This window comes from Ammospiza caudacuta, chromosome 16, assembly GCF_027887145.1.
Source record: "Ammospiza caudacuta isolate bAmmCau1 chromosome 16, bAmmCau1.pri, whole genome shotgun sequence".
NCBI classification, from domain to species: domain Eukaryota; kingdom Metazoa; phylum Chordata; class Aves; order Passeriformes; family Passerellidae; genus Ammospiza; species Ammospiza caudacuta.
The window spans coordinates 4,058,872-4,073,849 of NC_080608.1; the positions used below are offsets into that span (position 1 = coordinate 4,058,872).

Consider the following 14,978-nt stretch of genomic DNA (forward strand, 5'->3'; position numbering starts at 1 on the left):
ATCAAGCATGTCTCCTACTCATCCATAAACACAAGTAATGGCTTTAATCCACATATGTTCATCACAAATGTGTGCAGATAAATACCTACAGATATGTTTATGCCATATTCATCTATATCAAAACATTGCAGCAATAGAACTGGCAAAAGATGAATGCTTGAAATATAGGACTCGAAGTGATGTTTTAGAGGTAATGTACGCCTGAAAAATGCCCCAATAAATAAATAGGCTAAATGCAAAATTCGAGACTGAATCTACAGGATAGACTGGGTTTCAGAACCTTTTTAAAGGAATATATGATCAGTGACTAATTTCCATTTTCCCCAGTAGCTAAAAACAGCAGAGTCATGTGCATGAACAATCTCCGAATTCAAGTATTTGAAAAATGCTTCAAAGTTGTGTTGAACACAGGGAAGGGGAAAAAAATCATAGAAAACCCCCACAAAACCACAAAAATTTAGGCTCAGGAAGTCTTGTCAGTAGGAACCAGATTGTAAGATCATAATAGTAAAAACCATTACCCGTAACTCAGTCCTGGCCATAATAATTAAACTGAAAGATGCTTAACCAGAAATTACTCCTACTACTACTTTTTTTTTTTTTTCAAAACTTTTTCTCACTAATCCTAAAGGTAAAAATGATACACTATATCAACACAAACTAGGAACAATATTCAATTTGTGAAATGAAACCAAGCGTTTCACAGGTAAAACTCAGTAATGTACACAAGTTAGGAAATCAGTGTGGTTAGGCGTGTGTGCAATACTTATGTTTAAACAGTAATTGAATGAAAAGAGTTCTTCAGTGAGGAAAAAAAATTTGCTACAGTCTCAGCATTTCTTTTGGCATCTGGCAAATTAACCCCTGGTGCTAACATATGTCTGTTGCTGCTGTTCTTCCAAAATCAGCAAGTGGTTTGCATATGCTGAACATGCAGCAGCCGTGTCTGGAGCCACAGCGAGCACAGGGCCTGCATTTCCAGCCAAGACAAACCCAATTCCCACCCTGCCAGTGACCATCTGTGTGCCCTACTTAGAGCTCCTGCTCTTTGGGGTGATCTCACTCTGCTGCAGCACAAACCCCTCTGCAGGGCTGGACCAGGAGGCAATGCAACCTCCAAAGCACCACTATCAAACATACACATTTCATTCTGTGTTGAAGCACTTTATATTCATTTCTCACCAATAAAAACCTGTTCTCTCAAGGCTATTCATTTACAAGCTCCAGCATGATGTTGTGGCCCCAGATCTCTTCACAGAGAACAGCAGGCACAATTTTCCCAAGGATTTTTCCTGGGAAAGGCAGTGAGAACCTCAGAGAAGAAAGGAAAACAATTCTTATCTCTACTCACTGCTCCTGTTGTTTTTGCACATGTGGAATGTGTTACAGAGATTGTTTACAGACAGTGATTTAGGTGAAAGTTGTTTTGAGTGATTAGCCAGTCACTCAAAGCTGTGTCCTGGCTGACTCAGACACTCAGGGGTTTTCTTTAGTATCCTCATAGTATAGTATCTCTTTAGTATAGTTATAATGTAGTATTAGTGTAATATAGTATGGTTTTAATAAAGCAATTGTTCAAATTTCTGAATCATGGAGTCAGGTGCCAATCATTCCCTGTGCTGGGGGCTCCCTGCATACAATATAATGTCATAAATACTCCAGACCCAGCTTAGAATAAACATCTAGCTCCAAATACTGTAAACTCAGCAACACTAACTACAATAAAAACTCCATGTGATTTATGAACAGCTATATCTTAATTTGTTATTTTCTCAGAAACAGAAAGATGGCGGGAGAATTTTGGCAGTAAGTTTCCTAAAAATAAACAAATGAAACAGTAACTCCTGAAAAGTAGTTTTACATAGAAATTAAACAATTCTAACAAAACCTCTTCACAACAGGGAGAGAGAATAATCCATTACATGCTACTAAACAGAGTGACAGATATGACAGGATACAGTTTCTTACATCATAAAAGAGACTCTAAAATCCCATTAGAGGTGTTTATATGAGACAAGGCAAGCATTTCTGTCACTCTGACTTTTTAAAATAAAATATCAAGTAATCTAAAAGCAAAGTGTCAAAAATTTAGCAGGTTTCTTGCCCTTTGACCAAAAAGGACTTATTATTTTCTAAAGACAAAACTGTATAAAAGTCTGCTCACACATCCCGTTAGAACATTCCTAAATGCCACAGTGAAAGTGCACAAGCAGTGGAAACATCCATCATTCTGCACTCAGCCCCTCAAACACCTGCACCCCCATAACCTCTCCAAGCTGTGTTATAGTTGCAGAGTGGGAACAAGAAATCAATGCCTCTACAAAAAATGGCAATGTAATTTAAAGGCTTCTAAAAGTGCTTTAGTGCTGCAAGGCCTTTGAAGATCAATTACAGCAGAGGTGCACGGGACCATTTCCTATCTGATGAAAGCACTCCATGGTCTATAGCGGAAATTTTGAATGTCTGGGAATACCTAGCAATAAATTCAGTTTACCCTCAAGGCTTCCAACTTCAGGTTCATGTGTGACTTATTTAATAAAGGCAAATTTCACTGACTTTTACTTTTTTTTTCTAAAACACTTTCCCATGTTTTCACAAGTCTGCTTCTTTGGAAAATGCTGAGAATATCAATGGGTCAAAGAACAGAAATGCCAATATATGCAGTCCAATTGAATTATAAAGATAACACCTCTGGGAATGGATGTAAATTAATTGAACAATTGCAATGAACTACCTGTAAAGAGACTAAAGTCTGGAGGAAAAATGGATAATCTGAAACATACCAAATTAATAGACTTCACTGTAATTAGCAGTGTAGTTAAATATATTCCATATTCATGGCAGAAAAAAATACTACCTGTTCTAGATAAATGTGAACTTTAGTTAATGATACTGCTGGCAATCTTACCTTAATTATCATGCTGCATCCTATTCTGAGATAGCCTACATGTGCTTTCATTCTTGTTAATGACCTTCCAGCTCATTGAGTGCAGTAATGAATCAGGCGGTGTCTACACCCCACACACACTTGGTTCTCTACCCAATTAATTTGAAAATCAATTGTATTTAATGTACATCAAAAAAACCCAACTTTAGAATCTTCTATTTTAAGCCACAGCAATGTAAATGAAAAAAGAGTTGTTTGTTATTTACTGTGCACAGTATTACAATAGCACAGTACAGAAATGTTTCCATACCACTATTATATTATATTATATAGCAATAGATCTAATAATAATGTAATGATATTAAATTTTATATTATGTAATGATATAGATACTTAATTGTGTATTGGCCTTTTCACATTCTTCAGTGCCTGCACTTAAACATGATGTGGACTATGGTATTATATATAGTATATATAGAGAGAGAGATAGATATACTATACATATGTACACACACTCTCTCTCTGTATATATAATATATATATAGATAGAGAGATAGAGAATATATAATATATATACACACACACACAATATATACTATGTTATCCCTGTGGTAATTACAATGTTAAGGTTGAAAACAAAACATAAATGCAAATAATCAAAAATAGCATTTAGACTAAGTCAACACTTTGTAATTATTTAAAGGATAATTTTCTGCTGTTAGTAATGTAGGGGCAGTTGGGTGAAAGGAAAGGTGTAAAGATCATTACCAAACAGAGAAACTCCAGTGTTAAATACCCTAAAGGATACTTGAGTGACATCACTGAGGCAATAGGAGCATTGTTAGCTCTGTGTTAGAGGAATGGCAGCTTTATGGAATGGTCTCAAGAAAAGGAAAATATATTTGCAAGAGTCTATTTGGCCCTGACCACGTTGCACCAAGGGTGGTGTAAAGGTATGCCTGCTACTTCAGTAAGAAAAAAATTAAACAAAAAAGCAAAGTTGTCAGTTTCAGGCATTTTAAATTCTGAAATAATGACAATTCTAAATCCTACATTACCAGCAAGGAGCTGTTTTATTCTGTCACTGCATCAAACTACTGACACACAAAATGTTTAAATGAATATTTTCTAGTTAGAAAAAATATTCTCTTGTTAGTACTATCATAAGTCATGATATTGCTAAAACAATATGTCACGATTAAGCTAAACAAACAGGGTATATTTTAGTTTTATTTTAAAATGACAGCAACTTGATTTCTCTATTTTGGGCAAATGCTTCTTCAGAGGACTTCTCTTGAAGTCCTATTAAAATTAGATTTTAATCTAATACATAAAAAATCAATCCATTTCTCCAGACTCCTCCGAAAGGACCACAGCTAAGTATTATTATAAATTATATACAAAGTAATACTATATTAACTATCACACTATAAACATTTTAAGGTAGATCTTGCACATGCAATGCCCACAAGCACATAAACAAGCAAGTAATTTTTACATATTATTTAGTGGATATACTTTAGCTGCCAATTACTAGTGCAAGCTTGGATCACAATACCCAGATATGCAAGATACAGGTGAAACAGCAGGGCTGGCAAATCAATCCAGTGTGATTTGCTGCCTTAATGCTCTCAGCTGCTTGGTCCTGCAGTCAAGTGTCTGTTAACAAAAAATGGTGGAGAGCTTTTGGGCAATACGTTTTTATTTTTTTTAATCTACAAGTTTAAGATTAAATGAATCCACTAACTACCTGTCGGGGAAAAATTAAAATGTATTAATTATCTGGTCAGCATTATGTAAAACCCACCATTTATTGGTTTTATAAAAGGTCCCCAGAATTAGAAATCCTCCTAGCAAAATTTCTTATTCATTATTACCTAAAAAATACAGAAACAAAACTGTGTCCTCTTTTTAGAATTCACAATGCATCCTGAGGTAGACATATCCCATGACAGAGCAGCTATTTATTTCAAGACATCAGACAAGCTGCATTTACAAGCAACCAGCAATCTATTATTATTATTTATCTGCAGTAGTAAAAGCTTTAGAGAGTATTTTGCATTAACAGACCTCAGCTAAAGGAAGGGCCTGTTAAACACATGAAACCTGCACCACACTAAGCAGACTATAATGAAAGATTCTTGGGAATCCAAACCTCACTCTTTTCTCTTCTGGAACACACAGAGGGGTGGAAGAAAGGAGCTGTAGGATGAACACTAGTGAATAGAACTGTGAAGCACACAGTTATTGCATACTCAAATGTTTTCCTTCTGAATATTTGTTAGGGTTTATTCCTTATTATACAAGCCTAGGATCTGCTGTTCTGACTATCACTCCTGATCTGTGAACCAATAACAACTGAGTTTCTTTAAAGAACAATTATTGAATCAAAAAAAAGTTTATAGCTTACACCTAATTTCTGAGTATTAAACACAGAGTAGCTGACTGAACTCTAGCAAGATCAAGAGTTCAGGTGAGTGCCTTATTTGTACCCAAATCTTTCACTCTTTTGAAAGGGTATTTCTCCTGGTCTGAATTCTGCTCACCACAAGCACCACAGATAAAACTGAGTCTGGCACTTCTGATTTTAGAAGCAGCAGCAGTAAAGGCACCTCATACTGCAATGATGTACAAGACTCTGCTTGTAAAACAGAAATACAGTCAACTACCAGAGCAAACTGGGAATGCAGGACTAGAACTGTTTGAAAATTAATTAGAATCTCCTCTTAACATTTTAGGTCAGTGTCTGGAGATACCTAAGCTGCAGCAACTTGTGTTTCACCAATTCAAAGTGAATTTACACATAGTTTAAAAAAAGCAAATGTGAATTTACACATAGTTTCAAAAAAATCACAGCTGTTGACCATGAAACTATTAGCATGAAGATAGGTTAAAATATTACTTAATCTAATCTAAACATTAAAACCACCTACATTATTTTCTTGACTTTTTTTCCCAGGAAATCTACAATGGTCTTAAAACACAGCAGACACTGCTAGTCATTGTTAAAGCTTACAATATACAATTCAATCTCAATGGAATACAACACAGGTCTGAAAATAAAGTGTAATTTTTATCTGTCCTGGCTAGTTAGAACTGCATCACTCTCCTGGCAACTCAGAATGAGGTGAGCAAAGTGATCCTCTCTCAATCTACTCACACACAGCACTATTTGCAACCCACTGTTGTACTGTCAAGTTCCTGGAATCATTATCTCTGAGCTGTCAGAAATTGGAACTCATCTGAGGAGTCCTTGTGCCTTTCAGGTTCTGAAGGTTATCTACACAGCAAAAAGGTGCAGAGAGAGAAGCAACCATCCAGTCCACAGGAGAGGAGAGAGAACACTTGACACTGAGATGAAACTAATCATGTAAAACTTGGCTATTCTGATAGGATTTCTTCAGCAAAAATTCATTTCTCGTGATAATATCAAGGAAAACTGAGCACAATGATGATAAGGGCATTTCAGTATCATTAACACTCCTGAGAGCTGAGAAAGACACTAAGTTCTAGTAGAGGGTGAGAAGCATTGTAATTCCTGTAAGTGGAAATGCTGCATTGCAGCTCAGTGTACCACAGCACAGATATTTTTTCGCCCTCTTCCTAGGCAGAGGCCTTATTATTCACAGGTCTCACTTCCTGTTCCTATTCCACTATAGACCTTAAAATGGGTTGAAAGGGTGTATAGCTCACCCACCTAACTACTATAACACAAGAAAACCACACAAAACTGTTCCTCTGAGCCCCACCTGTTGCTTGCTCCAGGCCAGCAATCACACTTAGTACATCCTGTGGAAAGAGCTGAATCCCCTCCAGAGCCCAGGCTCCTGGCATTCACACTTTTCACTATTTGTTTCACTCCATTTCAAACGTGAATTGCACACCATGTAAGTCACTGAAAATTTTCACACATTTATTTGAAGCCTCAGAGGCATTTTGTATTTACCTTGTTTTTTAAAAAGGTTGCTGCGTACGATTTCCTTCATGGACTGCACTTTCTGCTTCTGTAGTTTCACTGGTGGAATGCAAGTGTAAAATTCATATAGAAGTTGGCTGCATGAGAAGGAAAAATGTCACAAATACCATACAGATGAATTCATCAGGTGTTAATAAGGACAGAAAAAAGAGCAGAAAATCACATATTTCTAAACATTTATCACATTTTAAGACTTAAATTTATTTATATATCATGAACATTGACAAGAGATCAGTAAAAAACATGTCCAGGGACCCACCAGTGTCTTGATCAGTAGGAACTGGTGTAGCTCTGTGGAACTAAACTGATCTAAAAGAATTAATTGCTGACAACTAGGAAGTGTTCAAGAGTGACTCACCTCAGTAACTTGGCATCAAAAACTGTTTCAACATCATGAAGAACTGATGGGATGTACTTCAAGGCAGCAACCTGCATTGACAGACAGATCATGTTAATCCCGTGTGTTTGTACATGCACAGCACAGAGCACACCACTGAGATACAAAATTAACTGATAAACTCAGACTTCTTTCCCCAGACTGAAATTTTACATCACATTTGAATAAATTTCATCACAGAGCTGCATATGCTGAGGATCTACAGAGGAACTTAACTGCCATAGTTCCAAGTGGATCTGACTCTCTTTGTGAGAGTTAGACCAACCCAAGCAGTGAGAGGGTCCAGGCTTTGTAGATTATCTCCTTGCAGACCACTAAAGGTGTCACTATGATGCAAATAAATAAACCAGGCACAGATCAAAGCAGGACCTGTACCAATTCCATGCCAGAAATGTGCCATGCAGGAGGCAGAAGTTGGGGTAGCAGTCACCCACCCACCCCGATGCCACCCCTCCAGAATAGATGAAAGGGGTGGTCATGTCCCTACCCAACCAGCTGCAGCCAAGCTGTGGGATGGTTTATCTCCTCCTATCAGTCCCTGTTTTGACAGCTTAGTGGGATAATCAAACCTTACACTGACAAGGTTAAGAGACAAGTTACTACTACATGGACAAGAAAACTTCAACAGGCAATTTCAGGCTCAAAATCACCACTAACTTAAGGCTAATATGCTTAAAAACTAACTTGAAGTACTTTATTTCACTATGCAGCTTTAGGTTGTAAATTCCTACTAACATCTTGCTAAAAACTAAATTACAGTGATGATCAGCCTTCTAGTACTGATCTATCTGATAGAAGCCTATCTAGGTTCAATATTTCTCTTACCTGTACACAGCAAGCTCCCTGATGAAAACTTAGTCTCTTGAGAGTAGGGGGCTTAGAATGAAGAAAATTAGAGGGCAGCTCTCTTTCGCTCTCTTTTAGACCTTTTAAACACAATAAAGCTATAATTTTATTTGTATGAGCTTCCACTGCAGTAGCCAATTAAAAAAAAAACAAACCAAACAATGAAGAAACAAATTACATCTTGATTGAAAAAGAGAGCTTAGTCTGCAGCATGAGTGAATACAATATTTCAGAGACTCAATGCTGGTTTATGATACCTTCAGATAAAGTAATTCTCCTGCAGATCTCATCCCACACTCAAACACAAACCTAGAAAGGTCAAAGGAGTGTTTAAAACCTGTTGCAGCTTCAACAAAGAGGTTGTACCTTCTGCTGATCTTGGGGAATCCCTGGGCTATTTAAAGCACCCAAACAAACACCTGTATTGGCTGGAAACTGCCTTCAGCTTTAATTCAAACAGGTGCTGCTCCTTCTTTTCAAGCATCAGATAGTGCATGAAGAGACTGCACAGCAGCATCTGAATTTCATTTTACAGAAGTTCACAGGTACTGCAAAGGGTGTTTGATAAAAGACAGAGCCACCAGTGGCTACAAAATATTTCAAGAAGTACTTCACTGACACCTGGACTATTGTGCTGTCTGACTTTCACGTATTCCCTGTTCTACACAGTAAGGAAGGATAGAGATGCAGCCTCTCTGCAGATCCACAGTTCCAGCTGAAGTACAATAATGAGTATATGCCCTGCACTATTTTAGACTCCTAAGTTTCATTTGCAATAATTGCTTCAAATGATGCACTATGGACACAATTGAGCACTGCCCTTAATGAAGTCATAAAAATCTCTTAGTCAGCAGTACAAGATGCTCTGCATTCTTCAAACCTTAAGAGATTAGTTTTTTAAGCAGGATACAGATAAACCCACAGCACTGCAGAAAATTATTTCTTACATATACAATGTACAGTTAAATTTATTTTAACCTTTACTCATGACCAAGCTTATTTTTAGCTGCCCTCTTTTTGCAGCATTACATTATACATATTCATGAAATTCCAGTACCCATGAGATAAAAAGTACATTTGAAGAAATCATTGGTGCACTGTTTCTTAATCTAATTTTACTTGCCATCAAGGCAACTTTAAGAAGTTACTGTGCCATCCCCCTTTGTGCACCACAAGCAAAGCATCACTATCAGTGCCTTTCTAGGCTTATTCTCTCATCAGAAAAATGTACTGAGATGCATAAAGTCCTTAGAATCTACTGCAGCAGTAGGGTGGGTCAAAATTGTGTAGGGAAGAATGAGAGAAAGGCAGCAGCTTCATATTCCATTATTTTTCATATTTTTCAATGCCACAGACAATTTCTTTTTCTATGTTTCAGTGACCTTGAGAACATGCCATCTAAGGTTTCTGAAAGCACGCGCAGCACAGGGAGTTGTGTTTTCTCAAATCAGTGCCTAGGAGCAGGCTGGGGAGAGCTGACATTTGCAGCAGACAGGACCATCTGTAGGTCAAATGTGGTGTGTCAGCTGGGGAACACAACAGTTGGGAAAGGAGCAGGGGCTTGATTTGTAAATGAAGGTTGAGAGCACAAGCTGGTCAATGAAAGGGCACGCTCACAGATTACAAATCAGCAGTCAACAGTAGGACAATCTAAACAACATACAATCTGAAATTTAAAAATCATTCATTCCATTTTATTCCCCAGAAATAGAGGGTGATTTAAACAGACACAAAACACTTCCACTAAAAATGATAGTGACACCCCCCCCCCACTATTCCCCCTCATCCCCCCTCACCAAACTCATTTCAGTCTCTGGAAACTGATTTCCAGGTTTCAAAATATCAAGGATTCTCTCCCCCAGAAGTAGTCTTCATGAAAAAAATCTCTCTAAAATCTACCAAAGTCATCAGTAATGGCTACAGAAGAGCAACTGATAAATGCAACCAAGCTGTAACATCATCCCTGCCAAAAGAAATTAAAGAAAGGTTTACATCTAGTGCCTAGAAAGCCCTACCACTGTAAGAACAGTGTAATTATTAATAATTTGTTTTAAATAATAACAAGAAAAATCTGGAAAAAAACATTTAAAAGGAGGAATGCTTTTAAGGATCCATCTGCACCTTGATTCTTGTACTGGTGAAATGAAACCACTCCAGCCTCCAGGAGGAGGGAGCCTTACAAAGCATCATGGCAGGACCTGCACCCAGGGCACCCTGCAGCTCAGGTGGCTGCTCTTAAACATCAGCACAGTAGGAATATTGAAATTATAATCCTAATTGGAGTTTATTTACTTCATGCAATGCTGAAGTTGAGAAGCATTCTGTCTGCATCTTTAAACAAAAAAGATAACTTGACCAACTCCAGAAATTTTTTTTTAAAAAAGGCTAACGTGGATGAATATGTACATTTCCAGTTTGCAAACAATAAATTAGGCTGTTCAAAGCTTATATAAACAGTACTCAAAACAGAACCAGATATCTGCCTTTCCCAAAGCTCAGGCACTACACTAAGTCAAAGCCTTAATCCACTTCAGTCAGCCTTAGAACAAGGACTGAAAAGAGATTTTTTACTTTTTGTAAATGTATACAACATTTAACAGATCAGGAAGTAAGATATCACTCAATAGATAAAGTTAAATTGAAACAATAAGTGCTTCTGGCACAGATGAGGCTGTTCCATATAACACATTATTTTATAAAAATCCTTTCCTGAGTGAATTAATTTTCCACACAAGTCTGAGTGTGATACTATCAGTAAAAACAACTGGGAAATTACTACTGGCTAAAATACTGAGTTTCAAATTAAAAAAAAAAAATAGTAGAGACCAAGCAACTTCAGGTTTCAAAATAATTCTTTAAATCATCTACAGTTAAACCTGATAGGCATGTGGACAAACAAGCATGAAATAAGAGTTAAAAATTCACATTCAAAGCCTCTGCATACTAGTTCAAGTTTCAATATCCTGAAAAACCCAATTTAAGTTTCTTCAGGGCTCCTAAAACTTTCTTCTCTGATATCTTCAGACCATAATCTACTTGAAGACATTCAATTGATCCTACCAATCTATGTTCCAGTTATCAATGATAATTCCAAGTGTGACAGATTTAAGCCAGTTTTAGTATTCTGATTGTTCTTGTATTTTTCCAACAGACTCTCTGAACTTCCCTCTCTGGGCACACAAACTGTAACATCCATGGAGTCCCGTGTGTCTGTAGAATCACTGAATAACCACCTGTCCCTTACTCTGCAAAGTTAATTTGTGCTACTACAACATCCATCACTGTCATCTCAAATTCCCCAAGGGAAATCAGTGTTGGATTTCGGCAGAGACAGATTTATGGATTTCTCTCTACTACTTTCTCCTTCCTCTCAGCAGAAATTATCTCTATTTTCTGGCCTGCATCCACCTACCAGAGCAGGAGTCTCCAGTGTGAGCACTGAAGTCTCCTCTAAGCAGGCACGGAAATACTGTTCCCTGTGAAAGCTGGGGCAGCTTATGGAGTTCATGCTCAAGTGGGAGTGTTAATTTTATATTTTTTGCCCCCATTTATTTCCAGCAGCCAGTACTAAACTACTGAGCAGCTGGACACTGCTCATTCCATGCCTCTCCTATCAGAGTTTTGTAACATTGAAACAGTAGTTTTTATTTACTGCATGTAAAGATCTCTTCGTAGGCTTCTCTCAGAGACACAGCTGTATGAGTCATTAGTATTTGGAACAAGAGCAAAGTTATGCTATAAACCAGTATTTCACATCTGCCATGAAAGGTTCCTGCTAAAAAGAAAAATTTCAGTACCTTATGCAGATTTAGAGACCCAAAAGCCCACCAGTGCTTCAGGGTTATGAATAAATAGGGCCCATTTTGTACAACTGATGGCAGTCAGAAATCAAAAATGTTGATTTTCAGTATGGTATTGATCAAAGCACAACTGTTTAATAACTAGTCTGTTTATTAAACACACTAATGTGCTCTTTAAAATTAGTGAGGATTTCTTTCCTTTAGTGCTCCTCAGAGATGCTCAGCTCTGTTTTCAAGGTCCTGCTGTTTCTGAGGAACACCAACCAAGATGCCATGAATGTTTGCCAGTCAGGTACAACACTGGAGCTGGCATTAAACATGGGAAGAGGGAAATGAGGGTAGGCACAATCACTCTCCTCAGTCCATGCCATGCTTGTGCTGCCACTGGCACTACAACCTGCCCTGAAACACTCCCAGCAGCCTTTCAGGGGCACCACTGCTCCTTGCACACCCAGAAACTCTTAAGAAGTCTTCTGTGAGCCCTTCTTGTCACTCTCAAGAAGAAAGTGTCCTGCTCATCAGAGGAGACCCAGCTGGACAATCCCACGCAGCCCCTCTGAGATCAGGCAGGGCAGAATGCAGAGTGACACACTCTCCCCAGAGAGCACCAAATCCTACAAGAGCTCTTAATTAGTACAAGTACCATAAGAGCAAACATTATTATATAAACTCTTTCAGTGTTATTTAAAGATGCTTTTTATTTCTTCAGAAGATTCTCCTGCTTCTGATGCAGTATTCAAATGTATAAACTATTCCCAGGAAGGCCTCTACAGAATTATCAAGTAACAGAGTATTTGATTGATTTTTCAATGCATTTAGAATATTACTGTAACCATGGCATTATATAATTAACTTGGTATTTACTTTCTCAGCTCTTTTGCAGTTGCACATTAAACACTCCATGCAAAGTGTCAGCTGAACAAATCTCACCACCTCTCATCATCAGCCACCTGAGCTTTTATTCAACACAGACTTTTTCATGGGTTTCCACCTCTAATCCAAGTCATATCAAAAGGAATCAAAACACAAAACCAGAGGAAAATTCAAGCCCAATTCGTACAATGAGTTTTTAATAAAGAATGTATGAAGCATCAATATCACAGCTGTCTAATAAATCTTCTACATTTTACAGGAAATCTTGATAGTTTTTCATCTTAATATAGAGCTGCAAATTATTTGATATTAGTGATGTTAATAGTTCCTTATTTTTTTCTCATTTTCTTTAAAATGAATAGATTCTGAAGTGTTGGAATAACTGAGATTGGCATGAATGGCAAAAAAAAAATCATTTTTTAGCAATGTAACTTCCAAAGATTGAGACAATAAAATTTATTTTCCCAACTAAGATGGTGAAATTCCTGTTTAGCATGATCTGGAGAAACTCAAGAATTAAACATTCAGGTCCCAGGAGGCTTCACGTCATTAGATTGCTTGAAATATTCCAACATCTGTACCTTGGTTCTTTCCTTGCCTACATTCACAGAATTTCTGTAAATGTATCTTGTCCTGACCTTTTCAAACTAGGCTCCAGTTTATCAGATAACCTGCTCTTCCAACAGAGGGAAATTACAAAAGAGACATATTGGATACATTTCCTGAGTGTCTTTTCCTTGATTTAAAAAGAAGAAAAATAAAAAGCCCATGTACAAAAACCATATAAAAAAACCAAATCCAACTGGTTTCCAAGAACACACCAACCTGCAACAAAATGGCAGTTTTATGCTGGCTTTTCATCAGGTTGTTGATGGATTCAAAGAGTCTCCTCATTGATTCTTCAAATTCTGTTTGTTCTTTGCCTTCATATAACCTGTTGAGAGATGCATTAGGTTATCCTTTCAGGTTTCATTCTCCCAAATGTAACAGATCTAACATTAAATATATATTTCAGAAGCTGATCCAATATTATGTACATAGATATTTCCCCAATGGGTTATAACTGCTATTCACTATATCATGTAGGAATTCTTCAGTTTGAACACTACAGTAAACATTTTCAATTGTTTTAAAAGCCTCTAAACCATGACACCTCCCAGATTGCAGCTTATGTAAATAATTTTATTTTCAAAGTAACTTATATGCAAAAAAAAAGTTTCGTTTTTTTTCCCCACTACAACTGAGCTACTCCACAATATTTTTCACAAATTATGACAATTTCTGTCTTCTGCTGCTGTTGCCACTTTTTCCAAGAGCTATTTTTACTGGCCCCATTAACCAGTCTGCTTTTTGAAAAAAGTCTCTACTTGACACTTAAAAGTTTAAAAGTGCATTTAAATTGAGCTCACTCCATTATTTCTCCATTCCCTGCTCTAAAGATTGAATCCCTCAGATTATCTCTCCTCTATTGTTCATACTGGCTCTTAGTACTAAACACTGCCTACATAAAAAGTAAAAACACTGGTGACATGTGAAATTAGTTATGTGAAACAGCTGTCAAGAGTTAAAGAAAAACAAGCTAAGGAAAAAGCCAAGATGACAAGAGAATCCTGAAATGAGAGTAGAATACTGTGAGCTGAGTGTTGCCTCTTTTGCTCCATCAGAAGAGAAAAATCTCTTTTTAAAGTTATGCATTGCAGTGTCATTTGATGTTCTTTTCAATTTGAAATGTAAGACTGCCCACAATAATAATAATTGTCCATTGAATTTAGAGTTCCAGACCTCTAGTTAAGTAGGAGTAGATAATGTGTAGTTGATCACCTGAATGTGCAACACATTGCAATAACCTACTTTATGACAGACTGTCCAATGAACACTTTAAACTGCAAGATAACACAAGGGATTAAAGTGAGGACCAAAATTCTCCCTGAAACAAACCCTTTCTGCTTTTGACCTTCATCCAAAAAAGAAATTTTCCATAATCCTCTACACAATGCTTCCTACTCCAAAACTCTAATATACCCTTCTGCCATAATACCCATGACAAAAATATAAGATAAAGTTGTATTCTGCTCTCCTGAGCATCATCTCCCTCCTTATACAGCTTTACACCTTGTTTACCTGTATCCATCTATAATTAGTAAGTTCCTAGAGACAATATATTTCTAAGGTACTATCCACAGCAGCAAATTCCCTCTG

At 37.1% G+C, this 14,978-nt stretch overlaps 1 protein-coding gene across 1 annotated transcript in view; it reads right to left on the bottom strand.

The window, feature by feature from the left end:
* The window catches only part of DOCK2 (dedicator of cytokinesis 2), a 160,257-nt gene that overhangs the window by 112,227 nt on the left and 33,052 nt on the right, over positions 1-14,978 (bottom strand). Inside the window, exons 23-25 of the mRNA XM_058815473.1 lie at positions 13,605-13,713; positions 7,222-7,292; positions 6,834-6,940 (exon numbers count right to left, since the gene is read on the bottom strand). Coding sequence (XP_058671456.1) covers positions 6,834-6,940; positions 7,222-7,292; positions 13,605-13,713 — 287 coding nt within the window. The remainder of the gene's footprint in view (positions 1-6,833; positions 6,941-7,221; positions 7,293-13,604; positions 13,714-14,978) is intronic.